The sequence below is a fragment of the Apis cerana genome, linkage group LG8, assembly GCF_029169275.1.
Source record: "Apis cerana isolate GH-2021 linkage group LG8, AcerK_1.0, whole genome shotgun sequence".
In the NCBI taxonomy this organism is placed as follows: domain Eukaryota; kingdom Metazoa; phylum Arthropoda; class Insecta; order Hymenoptera; family Apidae; genus Apis; species Apis cerana.
In genome coordinates, this window is record NC_083859.1 from 147,359 (window position 1) to 161,399 (window position 14,041).

The window sequence follows — 14,041 nt, forward strand, 5'->3', positions numbered from 1 at the left end:
TTAATAGGTTAGGAATATAGATTTTAGTATTATTATTTTCTAAAATAATATATTTATATCATAATGCAAGCATATATATATTCATTTTTTATATAAAATAAAAATATTAATTTTTTAGTTCATTGCGTGAACATTTTATGTCATGACTTTAATCAAAATAAAGGATATTCAAAACATAACCTTAACCTACTAATAGATAAAAATAAATACTAAATTACGAAAAGAATGTTTTAAAATGAACATAAAATCATATAAATTTAGATTTTTGATTTTTTATTTAATAGACGTAAATTACATTTTATTTATTATCGTACAAAATTCGTGGATATTTTTTATAACCTCACTGAAATCAACAAAGAATGATCACCTTGTTTCTGTAATATTTGTAACATTTTTTTTGACACTATTTATACCATGTACAAAAATACATGTATTATGTAACAATACTAGGTACAAGAGTAGCTTCATATTTATAAATTATCTATCAAAATTTTAACAGAAATTTTATGTCATTTGACATCACATTCAGTATCCATTTGTAAACTGACGCTAATTGAAATTTTTGGCGGTAAAATAAGAAATTATGAAATAAAGTAATGTCTTTTTCATAAATATTTATATATTTTTAATATATATATATTTTTTGAGTTGAATAAAAATATATAATTATAAAATTTTGTAAATTTGTAAATTTTGTAAATAGTCTAATATTACTTATCTAACTAGTATTGTTACAAAATATGTATATTTTTTTTACATATTATAAATATTATAAAAAAAAAATATTACAAATGTTAAATGTTTAATATTTTTCAAATTTTAATTATCTAAAAATTTTTTTAAAGTATTTTAGTTTTTCTTAATAAAAAATATTTGAAATTCAAATTCAATTTCATTTTTAATATAGAATAATTATTTTAGAAAATTCATTTACTTTACTTGATTATTAAATACAAATTTTAAAAAATGTCAAAAATTATTTATCATCGAGAGATCTGATATAAAAAATAAATTTTAGGATGGATATTTAAATATATCATATTTTTTTTTATTAATAAATAAACTTGATATTTACCCTTCAATGAAATCACCACCACCAATCATATCCGGGGAAAATTTATCATCCGATGTTTGACTAATGGGATGATCGGAATGAATAGGAACTGTAAAATAAATTATTATTTAAATTAAAAAACATTCTCTCTAGCAAATAATACAATAATAAATTCAATTTATATTTCAATTTATATTTTTATTCATAAATATCTTGTATTTATGAATTAAATATTCTATCATTCATAAATATCTTGTATTCGAAATAGTCGACAAATAGTCTCATAATGAGTCTAATAATATGATACTGTAGTCTATAATAGTGGATTAATTGAAATTGAATCTTTCTTTCTTTCTAATATATTCAAGGTGTTTTCGAAGGAAGGATAGAGCTCTCTTTGAAGGAAGGATTATTGCTCTCTTTGTACGCTTGACACATCGTATGGTCCTTTTGAAAATCTCCAGGTTCGTGCAAGTGTAAGTCTGCATTTGTAGTTACAGTTTATTCACTTTCCTCCGTCAGTGCTTGTGCTTTTGTGTTGTTATAATTTTAAAAGAGTTGAGATACGATGAAAAAGTGCGTACTGTATTCGCTAAAAATCCTTCTGCTGTCGAATTTTAAGATCTTTCTGTTACATTTCTTCGCGTTTATTTTCCTTTTCGTTATATTTTCATTTCTTTTTTATTCTATCCATGGTTTTGTCCATTTATTTTTTTTTCTGGTGTTCTCTCTCTCTCTCTCTCTCTCTCTCTCTCTCTCTCTCTCTCTCTCTCTCTTGGAGATAAAGAGAAAATAATAATTAAAATAAAAAAAAGTTAAATTCTTTATTATTCTTTATTATTTAAAGTTTATATTCAAACAGATAACTAATTTCCGTAATTAATTTTCAAGATTAAATTTAAAATTCATTAAAGAAGTCTACTCATTAATAGACAATAAAAATTGAAATAGAATAATAATTAATATATATTAATAGATAATATAAATTTCTCTTTTATCTTTTCTTCTCTTAAAAATACGATTAGATCGAATTTTTATGCAATTTGTTTATCATTAAATCAATGATTTTCAAATGATATCTAAGAAATAGCATCAAAGAATTTTTCAAAATAGTCAGACTGATAGAGAAAAAGTTTTTTCATTTTCATATTTGAGGAGATAGATTCAAATTTTCGATTTTATTTATCTTGCTTTAGACTAAAGAAGCATTTTCAGAATAACCATAGAGTGTGTTCCATCCTGAGAACCGATTCGAGTATAATAAATTTCGATAATAATTACTTGCCAGAACAAAATTACTTCTATTGTAAAAGATTTCCATTCATCACATTTGATGTCGTGATTGAAATTTTCCGAAGAAGTGATATTATCATGAGAAATGTTTATCTTGTTTCAATTGAAGCTCGAAAGCAAGTTTAGGAAAGAAGTTCACTGGGTTCGATTCACTAATATTTTTTAAATTATTTCAATATTTGAAAAAAATTACGAGAACTTTAATGTGCAAAGAAATTAATTATGGAAATTAGTGATATAGAAAATGAACAAGCATATATTTACTTTATTTTTGTTAATGAGTTTTATTTAAGAGTTACGTTTCTAATTAAGATTATCGAAAATGTTAGATAAATGGATGCACTTTGAACATAGATCGTACTAATAAATAATAATAAATTAATGATTAAAATAGGTTTTTTGTTTTTTATTTTATTTATTTAGAATATCTTATTTGTTTATTTATTTATTTAAAGTCTCAGATTTTTATTTGATCAATTAACAAAGAAAGAAATTTTATTGGAAGAGAAAATAAAAAATTAAAATTAATTAATTATTAAATATTATTTTCGTAAATATTATTTTTATTTATAAATATTTTAATATATTTCATTTGTTTGATTTTGCATGATTTTCATAACATTTTCCTTAGATATAATGAGAAGCTTATAATTTATAGGGAAAATTTAAATTTTTAAAATATATATTAATTATAAAATATAAATTACGTGCTGCATTAATGATATGTTAAAATTAAAAATGCAGCGATTAACATATATACATTATATCATGTTATTCGATCAATGTTGAATTGCATATTCAATTTTTATTTAACATTTAAATGTTGATTATTGTTTAAAAATAAAAAAAACAGGATATTACAAAATCTTATAGTAAAATCATTTCAATGTGATATATAATAATAAAATGCGAAATATATGGAAAAATAAATATATTCAAATTTCATTTATTATTTAAAAAATGAACACTTTAAAAAGATATAAATATTTCATAATAAATAAAAAATATCTAAATGAAAAATAAATTTGTTTATATATATCAATCATTCATTATTTGTAAAATACAATGTTCGACATAATTCAATTTTAATATAAAACGATAAAATAAAAATCGAAGATAACATAAAAATATCCTTAGTCCTCGTTAAATCCAAAATGGACATAACAAAATGTTCCGTTGTATATCAATTATCAAAAAAAAAAAAGGAAGAAAAGAAAACATACATGGAAATTACACTTTAAATATGATGACATAATGAAAATATAAATAAAATACATGAAATTAGATATAAATAGATTTATGAAATTTCAAAATTTATTATATTTCAAAATTTCTTTTTTAAAAAGAAAAATACGTTGCATCGGTATAATTTCATTTTTAATCATAGCTTCTTTTTTTGTAAATATTTATGCGATTATTTTTTATGTAAACGTAAAAAAAGCCGAACTAGGATATAAAAATAAAGAAAACAAAAAATGGGGGAAAAATAGGAAAAATCATAAAAATTTATGATTTCGTGATGCTTTATATTCACATAACAGGATTTTTTATTTCATGACAACAAAATGTAATATCCTATATCGATTCTGTTTTGATTTCAATTATCTTTCATTACGTGAACATTTCCGGTCGCAAATTTGATATGCAATGTGACTCAAGTTTCCGTGGATCCATTCAATTTATCGAATAGCGTTGACAATGCGCGGCCATCATCGATACTTCGATCACCGTTATTCTTTTTTATCACTCTCCCTCTTTTCAATTTCGATTGAAAAGGTTACCGCGCGGAAGGAGAGGAAATGAATCTCGGTAAAATGTAAATCGCGTGTAATTCGATTTAAAGAAGATTTGTTGACGTTTCGAAATATAGTTGTATTGAATATTTCGTGAGGTTAGAATAAGCATTCTGTTTGAATAAATGTTTTAATAAATAATTTTTCTAAAACCATTAATGCGAATTATTTTTCCAAAAAAAATTTTGATTAGACGGATCGTGATTTAATTAATTGTTGTTCTTTATCATTTTATTAATTGTTACATAATTGAATTAGCTTATAATTTTTAAAAATATTGAATATTGAAATCACGCGAAATAAAATTTTTTCTATTCTTCAATTCTTTGCTACAGATTAACTTCTATGTCATAATTCAATAAAATATATAAATTATTTTTTTTTTTTTGAAAAAAAATAGATATTTAGAAAATAGATATTTAGATTTTGAGAAAAAAAAATAGATATTTTAATAGATTGAACTTTAATAAATGCAATAATATTTGGATATCGTGAATACAAAGATAAATATAAAGATAAATTAAAATGAATTTCCATTATCACGATTGCTAGATGTATATCAGAAATAAATATCAGAATAAATGTGACAAAAGATAAAAAATAAAATTGATAAAGAATTATATTCCACGAAATGAACTTGAAAACCAATTGCCAAATTATTTACGAATAAATGACGAAGTGAATGGAGGAGCGCAAGTAGACAGAGTAAGCTCCAGATGCGAACGGAACGCGGGGGTGAGGTTATTAATGACCTCGAGTTGTCTTATCTTTTCCATTTCCTGTTCGAGATACATAATACGTGGGTCGGACACGTAACCGCTGCTGCATCTCTCTAACATAGTGCATTCGACTTTGCCACGTACGATCGCGTGCTGGAACTCGTTTCCACCGATAAGAATTCCTTTCTTTTCTTCTTTCTGTAACCAACGCATTTATCTATATCGCATCGCGATACACATCAAGGATGTCTTGGGATATTTATTATATCATTTGTTCTTATATACGAATAGATTTCAATAAGTATAATTATAAAGCAAGAAAATAGCTAATAATTATAATTAACATTTTAATATTAATTAACATTAATACATTATAATTAATATAATTATAATTATTATTTGTGCGATAGTTTTGAAAAATCAAAAAAAGTTTTGAATAGTTTCAAGATACGTTTGCTCTTGAATTAATATTATTTGATAAAACAAATTTCGCAAGCAGTAACAAGTTTGATATTAAAGCGAAAATCAATTGCAAATTGTAGTTTTAGTAATTATCTATATTATTTAATTGGAAGATGTAATTTATGTAAATTACCAATTCATTAATATTATTAATTACTAAATTATTATGCAAACGAATTCTGGTTTCAAGAATATTATATTTCAAAAATATCGTAATACATGTATGTAATTATAAAACATATATACCAAGTGTTCATTAATGATAAACATAATAATAATAATAATAATAAACGTATATCAAAAAATGAATATAAAAATAATAATAACATAGCGAATTAAAAATATTTTGGTGCATCGTAAATACTACTAAAATTTATAATTCACTATAATTATATCCTTGAATCAGTAAAGAATATCACATGTTAAATTCCTCTGTACAAATCTAACGCAGGGATAGCAATTGAAAAATAGAAAAATTCTCTTTAAATCTTTTTCTTAGAAAACATATAGTTAAAAAAAAATATTCCGATAAGAATAATAAATTATCCAAGTCTCGATAGAATCTTGAGAGGTAACCTTGCAAATTTTCACCGAGATCTTTCGCGAGAGTAGAAATTATGATTTGAAGTTAGAGATGAAAATAATTCGAAGATCGGTAGGAAAACTGTCAAGGAGGAGAGGACAGAAAAATTTTCGGCTGGCCACGATGATGAAATAAGCCATTAAGTCAGCCGGGGTCTCGGATATAATATCAAGGGAAGGAACGTAATCTCGTCTAATGTCGGGCAATGAAACGTAATAGCATAATGTATCACCGCGTATCGCCTGGCATTCTCGCTGTGTATACCGGCTTCTCTGCTAAATTATATGCAAAGTGTTGGGTTTTTGGTATAGTTCGTTTCTTTCTGAATTCTAATTACTTTTTCTCGCACGCACTTTTAGCGGTTACTAGAGAAACGATCAAGCCGGAATAGTTCGCGTTTGGAATTAATTATCTCGCGGAACGATGACGTTTCCGGAATCCGTTCACGGAATAATACAGATACACGTGTTTGCCGTTTTCAAGAAGAATTTTAATTAACTTTAAAGGAAGGGAAACGGCGAATTTTTATTCATTATTATTTATGGATGATTGTTGATCATTATTAAAATTGTTTTTTTTTTAAATTATCGAATTAATAATTGGAACTAGAGCTCGATATCTAAATATACATAATATAATTATAATTATAATTAAAATTATATGAAAAATAAATAAACATTCCCATCTCAAATTCCTAAACATTATTTTTCCAAAAAATAACTTCATAGTAATAAAAATAAAAAAATATAAAAAAATATTTGGTATCAAATATATTTTTTAAAAAAATAGAAAGAAAAATCTCTCGCAAAATTAAGAATAATATAAATTTATATCAATTTTAATATCCTAATTCGAAATAATAAATTTTAAATTTCTTAATATCGCCAGATATTTTATTATGAAATAAAATATTTGATATTTTCGATCTTCATGATCAATTTCGAAACTTTAATAATCTCCTCTGTCATCTCTCGTCGAGCATCGATTATTTCCGAGGTGTTGTTTCAACGAGATTCAGAATAATTCGATTCTGCTAGACGTGAATCAGATATACATAGAAAGAGATAAACGTAAGAAGCGCGATTGGAAATCACGTTTGTCTTTGATGAATCAACGACCGTCTCATCTATCTTGGTCAAAGGGTCAACACTTTTCCGTGCGCGACACCCGCGACTACTCACTCCAACGAATACATTATTCATGAGGCTGGCGTAGTAAGTGTTGTCCAAAATTCAATTCAGTAGCCCACGAAGGCAGTCGTGTACGTGATTTGCCTTCTGCCGGACATAAAATCCTCGTTCTTGTTTCTTTTCTTTTTCTTTTTATTTTTCCTTTATTCTTGCCTTTCGCTTTGCCTTTTTTTCCTTTTTTCTTGTTTTTCTCCTTTCTTGTTGCACATTCTTCTCTCTTTCTCTCTCTCTTTTTCTCTCTTTTCTTGTCTCTCCATTTCTTTCAATGTTACTCGACTAATCGACATCGGCGATATCGGGAATAAAATAGTTATCAAGAAGAATGAATTAAACCCAGACCCGTTTTGTTTCGACTCTTTCCTGTCTTTCTCATCACCCTTGTTCTATCCTTCTCTTTTCATTTGGTTTTTTCTTTGTCCGTTTTAATTGGAAGTTTCGCGGCTGACCAAAATGGTTAGGGACGGAAGTTGTTGGATATTGGAAGGAACGATTGCGATATTAAAATCTTTGTCATGAAACGATTTTCGATGTCTGAACCGTATCGGATGTCTGATGATTCTTGGCTCGTGTGGAAAATTCTTGTGACTATCTATACTTTTGTGAATCCTGATATTCCATTTGAAATATATCTATTTAATGATCAAGATAATTATTCTTATCTATATACAGATGCTCCAACTTTCTGTATATTAATTATTTCTATCATATTCTCGTATCGATTCTCGATTATCCCAAGTATACTGTCAATAAATCAGCGCAATCATTTAAAAAAAAAATATAAAAAAATAAAAAAAATGGAATAAAATTTATCCATTTTTTTGATAATGTACGTGATGGAGATTCTAGAATCATTGAAATTTCATCGGAGATTCCGCGAAAATTGGATAAAGATGGCATATATAGAATAGATTAAAAATGCAGCTGAGAAAGGACGATTGGTATGGTCAGCCCCTGGCGCATCTAATTTCCCCGTAATTTCGCTAATGGGCTCCGGTAGTCCCATGATATAATGCCATTAACTACGCTATTAAATCGCTTTTATCGCATCCTATCGGCATTCCATTAATATTAATGGTATTAATGGTCGCGCAACTTCCTGATCGGCGACATTTCGACGTGTATCGTTTCCGCTTTAAATCGGGATACGCATCATTGAGATTTAATTCTTTGAGAAGAAGTTTGATTTTATTTATTAATATTTGTGATATTTTTTGTGATTTTCTGGTAATTAATTTATTAAACGTAATAATTAACTTATTATAATAGAATTTAATAATATTAATGATTTAAAAAAAAATTAGAAAATAGAAGAAACTTTGTATATGTCTTTCTTTCTTTTTTTTTTTTTTTTTTGATTTTTTGACTCGAAAGAAAATAAGATTTTTGTTTTATTTTTTGTCAATTTTGTGTACATATTTCTGAAATCTGAAATAATTTTATAGAATTTAAATTGATTTTGATTAGATGCAAAAAAAATCGAGTAAAATTTACACAAAATTTGTACAAATTTTTTACAGATAATTTTATTTATAACTTTTTGAATTTTTAAAGTTTCTTTATAATTAATTTCTATTCAATTTTCTTCTCTTGAAATTCTTTTATCAAAATCTTACCATTGAAAAATACGATGTTAAATGAAAAGGAAAGAAAAAGGAGAGAAAACTTGAAGACGGCGATTCTAAAGTTATGGTAATTCAAGATAGAGCGTGCAGGAAATTAGCCGCGAAAATATAACTCGGCAGGCGTGTACTATCCCTTCCTTACTGCTTACCAGGCCGACAAGAATCCGTAGCCCCGAAAAATAATCCTCCCTCGGTCGGTCGTATTAAACTAGATTATGGCTCAAAGCTGCACGAGGAAGTTTCACCTTAATATTATTCTATGTCCGGCCAACGGCTAATCCCCATTAGCGAAATTACATGAAATTATAATAAAGCTTGCCAGCGCTGTTTCGTCGTTAAACCTTCTCTATTTTGGTAGTGTCTACGCGAAAATATCTAAGGCTTGTGTATGCAAATCATAGTTAATACGAGCAGCAAGGGTTAATACAATATTTTCATGAGAGATCTTATAGTATCTCTGATGATCTGAACGAATTAGGCAATTTGTCAATGTGCTTAATGAGAAGAAAATAGAATATGCGAAAAATATGTATTATATATAAATTATACATTTTTATTCTATCGTAATATTCAATTTAATATTGTATTACATTTTCAATTTCTCATTATTCAATTACAGTCAATTTTTAATTTTATATGTTAATATACATAATATATTATGTTTTTATATTATATTATTATATTTATATTTTATATTATATATTATATAGGAATAGAATGATAGAGTTTTAAATAACATAATAAAGAAAAGTTATCAGTTAATTCTAAATCATCTACACATTTATTCAGAATATGTTAAGAAATAAATAATAATAAATGTAAATTTTTCGTACCTTGAATCACAGTCTTGCCAATTGTTTAATTTAGATTTATTTTCATATTTTCTCATTTTATCATGTGCAAATCGTTTTCATCGATCCATTTCAAAATTCGTTATTTTTTAATCTTGTCTTAGCGAGTGACTTTTTTGGATTTTCAATTTTCCTAAACATCGATGGCACATCGCAATTGCGGTTTGATCAGGAGAATTGATCGGACAATGTTTGAACGGTTTGACCACGAATATTTGCTTTTACCCTTGAATTCATCGATGAACTTTCATCGTTTGACGATTTTATTTCTGACAAGTAATTCCGGCGTTTTTGTTTCAATCGGAGGGACAGCCTGGTAACGAACGATAAGGGTTGATGGCTGCCTATTTCATTAAATCGTTTCGTTTTTATTGGAAAAAATAATTGACATTTATCTTTGAAGTTTGTTCTATTTCTTTTCTTTATTTTATTCTTTTCTATAAGATTGAGATTTGTTAAGAATTTTTTTAAATATTTATTTTTTAAATATTTTTTATATATTATAAAATAGAATAAATCAGTAACATTGAATTTTTCAGTTTTAAATGACAAATAATCTTTTAATGGTTTTTTATCTGGTTCAACTTATATAATTTATTTGTAATTCATTTACAACTTCTTTTATAATCATTTGAAATTTCTTTATTTTAAACACACATAGTCATAAATTTCAGCCATAATTATGTTGTATTCGGGATACTGTGCTATTATATACCATATAACGTGTTAATACAATCTCTCCTCGGAGTAAAGAGGTTTGGACACCAATAACAAGTTTAAAAAGCTAATTTGCAAGTCAATTTCCACTGTGGCCTTCATTTCTCTCTTGATTTTTTCCTCAAAGAGAAATTAGTTTTCGATGAATTTATTAAATTTTTATAAATTTTATTTATCTATTTCAGATATGTTCTATCATTTGTGATTACTTTTTTGTAAATGGCATTGGCAACAGCTTTAATAACTTTTGTAAGATAATAATGTGCATCAATTAATGCACTATTAATTATACTATACTCAATTAATACTCAATTAATTATACTCTTTTAATTATATGTTAAAAAAAACATATATGATCTTCACATAATCTATATGAAATTATGAAAAATCTATTTGTCAGAGATGAAAACCTAATTTGCAAGTCAATTTCAAAGGAATTCTTTTCTGATGCAATTTATTTCTGAATTATTTATTCGTTCTGTTTATTAAAACAATTATATTTATAAAAATTTTATTTTCATAATAAGCGTTCATGATTTAAATATAAATGATAAAGTATTGAATTAATTTTGTCTTACATTAATCTCGATGTAAATATAACAAAATTATCAACTAAAAATTTTAATTATAACACATATCTTATAAGATATATAAAATATTTTAATTAATCATATTTTAATTAATATTGTTTTCAACCAGACGTTGAAAGTTTTATTATTTAAGAATTTGGTCATTCAATACCGATTTAATAAATTATTGCGATGGATGATGGAAAATATATACGCACGTATACGGATTGTCGATCGAAATTTTTAATCTATCGATAGTTGAACGAGTCGTCAGGGAGGATCATAATTCTCTTCTCGTTAATTGGAAACACTTCTGCAGAGGCCTCAGGCTAATAATCCTCAAGCTGATCTTTTTCCTGGATTATCCTGGCTTCAGGCGAATAGTTCCCTGTTGGAAATTGCCTCCTTTAGTGACGCCATAATTCCCATGGAATTTATAGCTGCTTCGACACTCTTGGACGTAGAGCGGACTCGATTTACCATAATTCGTGTAAAATCGAAGATTTACCGTATATCCGTGAAAGAGTTTTCTCTTTGATCGTTATTTTTTTATGTTATTTTTGATGAGCAACTGTCGAGGAAAAGAATTTCAACAATCTTCTTTTTTGATCCATGATCCAATTTCATGATTTAATTCGATCGAAGGAATTTAAAAACTAAATTTTCAAAAGATCATACATTGAAGTATATGAGGAAAGAAAAATTATGAAAATAATTAAAGAAAAATAATCTGACATAACGAATGGAGATAAAGAGAGCCGATTATGAAACAAATTTGATATACAAAAAAATCATTATATATTTTTAATTCTGAAGTTACTTCTGAATTATTTGATTTTTTAAAAATATGTAAATAATTTTCACGTACTTTTTTAATGAATTTTTAACGAATTTTTATAATATTTTTATATGTAAAAAGCATATGAAATCCTATTCTAAGATATAAAAAAGTATATCTCATCTTATATTATAAGTATGCAATACGGAGTAAATAAGCCTCAAGCAGCTGGCTATCGAATTAAATAAGAACAGATGCTGGCAAATGGAATTTCGACATAATTTGCGAGAGGAAAGTTTGTATGCAATGCATACGTAATTAAATTTTAATTCACACTTTTTCTTTTCTATCCTATTTTCTCCACATTTTTCGACATTTCCGATCGCAACTAGATATCCAACGTCGAAAACGAAAAACTGTAGTTTCCGGCTGCGCATTGCAAATTCCGTTTATATTGTCCCTGCGATAAATCACGGTAATTTCGTTCCATGTTATTAAATGAAATTAAATCACCGTTTAAACAGCCGCTGCGTGCGGCGATAAATTAACGAAATTGAGCAACTGCGTCGTGACAGGAATTAGCATGGAATTATGGGGTAAAACAGCCGCGTTATGGAGGGCAGACAAAGCAAGGGAAAAAAATATTTCTCGATTAGAAATGCAGCTGAGAACGCTGTGATAATTAACGCGAAGAAACGAAGCTCATCTTAATTATTTAATGACATTTACACTTGAGTTTACATTTACATTTGAGAGGTATTAAATAAAAATGTGTATATTGTGAATGAATTAAAATACAATAAAAAGTTGTAATAATTTTTCGAATTTTTATTTTTTTCTCTATATTAGATAGAATCTTATTGGAAAATTATAATTAATGAAATATCGCGGTGTTTGATTAATTATGATTAACAGATGAAACACGATTGTTCATGATATTTCTTGTTATTTATTATGCTGGTGGAAAAAAAGATCTCTTATTATTGGAAAATAAATAAATCATCAGATATTTAAACACCTGTTTGTTCGAATAAATAGCAATTACAAACTGCAATGAATATTAATTTTACATTTGTTAACAATAACCGCGGAATTTAAAATTATTAATGTTTTTACTTTTTTATTGTAATTATGAAAATGATCGAAATTCAATGTTAATATTCTCGAACGATCAGGAGGTGTCATTATGCAGCATATAATAATTAAAATCGAATAAATAAACAGTGACCTAACTTTAAATACGATTTACGATTTCACGTAAACAATAAAACATAATCCAAGTTATTCTTCAATTTGCCCATCTTACTATACGCTGAAGTTGAAAACTTGGATCGCAAAATAAAATAATCATTAAAGTGTCGAAAATTGATAAGAATCATTGGCACAAGTATATAGATATGATCGCTTTCGTGAACTTCGAGGAAAGTAGAAATGTATATGTATATATATATATATATATATATATATAAAAATAGAGGAACATAGATGTAAAGGAAATATGTATCATGAAGAAAAGTGAGATAAATGATAGTTGGCCCTTCATGTAAGCTGATTGCGATTCTAAATATCATCGGAACCGCTTATAAGCGATGCAAAAAGAGAATCAACATCCAATTGTCGGCAATCTGGATTTGTTTCTTTCGTTTTGTTCCTTTTCAGCTCTATTCGTCGCTGGTTTTATTGTGGAAAATGGCGGGAAATTTTACATCGGTAGTATTTAATGAAGCGATTTTATGAGAGCTGCTTTTATAAGCTATTATACTATCAATTTTTCTTTCTTTCTTTTTTCTTTGTTCTTTTTTTTATCACATCAGCTTAGAATTCCTCGAATCATATTAGCAATTTCAGTTCCCTGAAAATTCTTCACTTTTATTTATTCTGAAGAATATCTTTTTCAATAGTTTTCATTCTACATAACAATAAATAAGAATTAATATTTGTTAAAGTATACAACTTACTATCAATTTTTTTTTTTAATTCTTATATTAAGAATTCTGCATTTTTGAGAGTGCAGATAAGTGATAAGACTATAAATTTTTATATAACTAAAAACATATTCGATTATTCAAAATATAATTAAGAATATACAGAAAATATACAAATTCGCAATCTAGTAACTTACATTTTTTTCTGGAAATGCGTATTATTATTTTATTTGAATCCAGGAATTGTTTAAAGTTTTGTTACTACACAGAGACAGAAATAATAAACGATTTAAAAATTTTTTTTTTCATCCAACGATATCTTCGAAAATCGATAAATGAAAATTTTAAAAACAAAGACAAAATCAAACATAATTGTGATACAATTATTTCTAAAAATTCTATAATTGCTTATTTCTTATTTCCGAATTACTTATTTCTGTAATCCGAAAATACATTATTAAATTATCATTAATATTTCCCTAGAA

General features: G+C 26.2%; 1 protein-coding gene and 1 long non-coding RNA gene across 5 annotated transcripts in view; one reads left to right on the forward strand and one right to left on the reverse strand.

The window, feature by feature from the left end:
• The window catches only part of LOC133666514 (uncharacterized), a 224,020-nt gene that overhangs the window by 146,544 nt on the left and 63,435 nt on the right, over window positions 1-14,041 (forward strand). The gene's annotated exons all lie outside the window — the stretch shown is intronic.
• The window catches only part of LOC108000938 (tyrosine-protein kinase transmembrane receptor Ror), a 277,660-nt gene that overhangs the window by 6,204 nt on the left and 257,415 nt on the right, over window positions 1-14,041 (reverse strand). For 3 of the 4 annotated variants that reach the window (XM_017061646.3, XM_062077769.1, XM_062077768.1), the window contains exon 5: window positions 1,076-1,163. In XM_017061646.3, the coding sequence (XP_016917135.1) occupies window positions 1,076-1,163 (88 nt within the window). Of the gene's footprint in view, window positions 1-367; window positions 545-1,075; window positions 1,164-14,041 lie in introns of those variants that run through there. The other variant, XM_017061648.3, reaches the window with a different exon arrangement.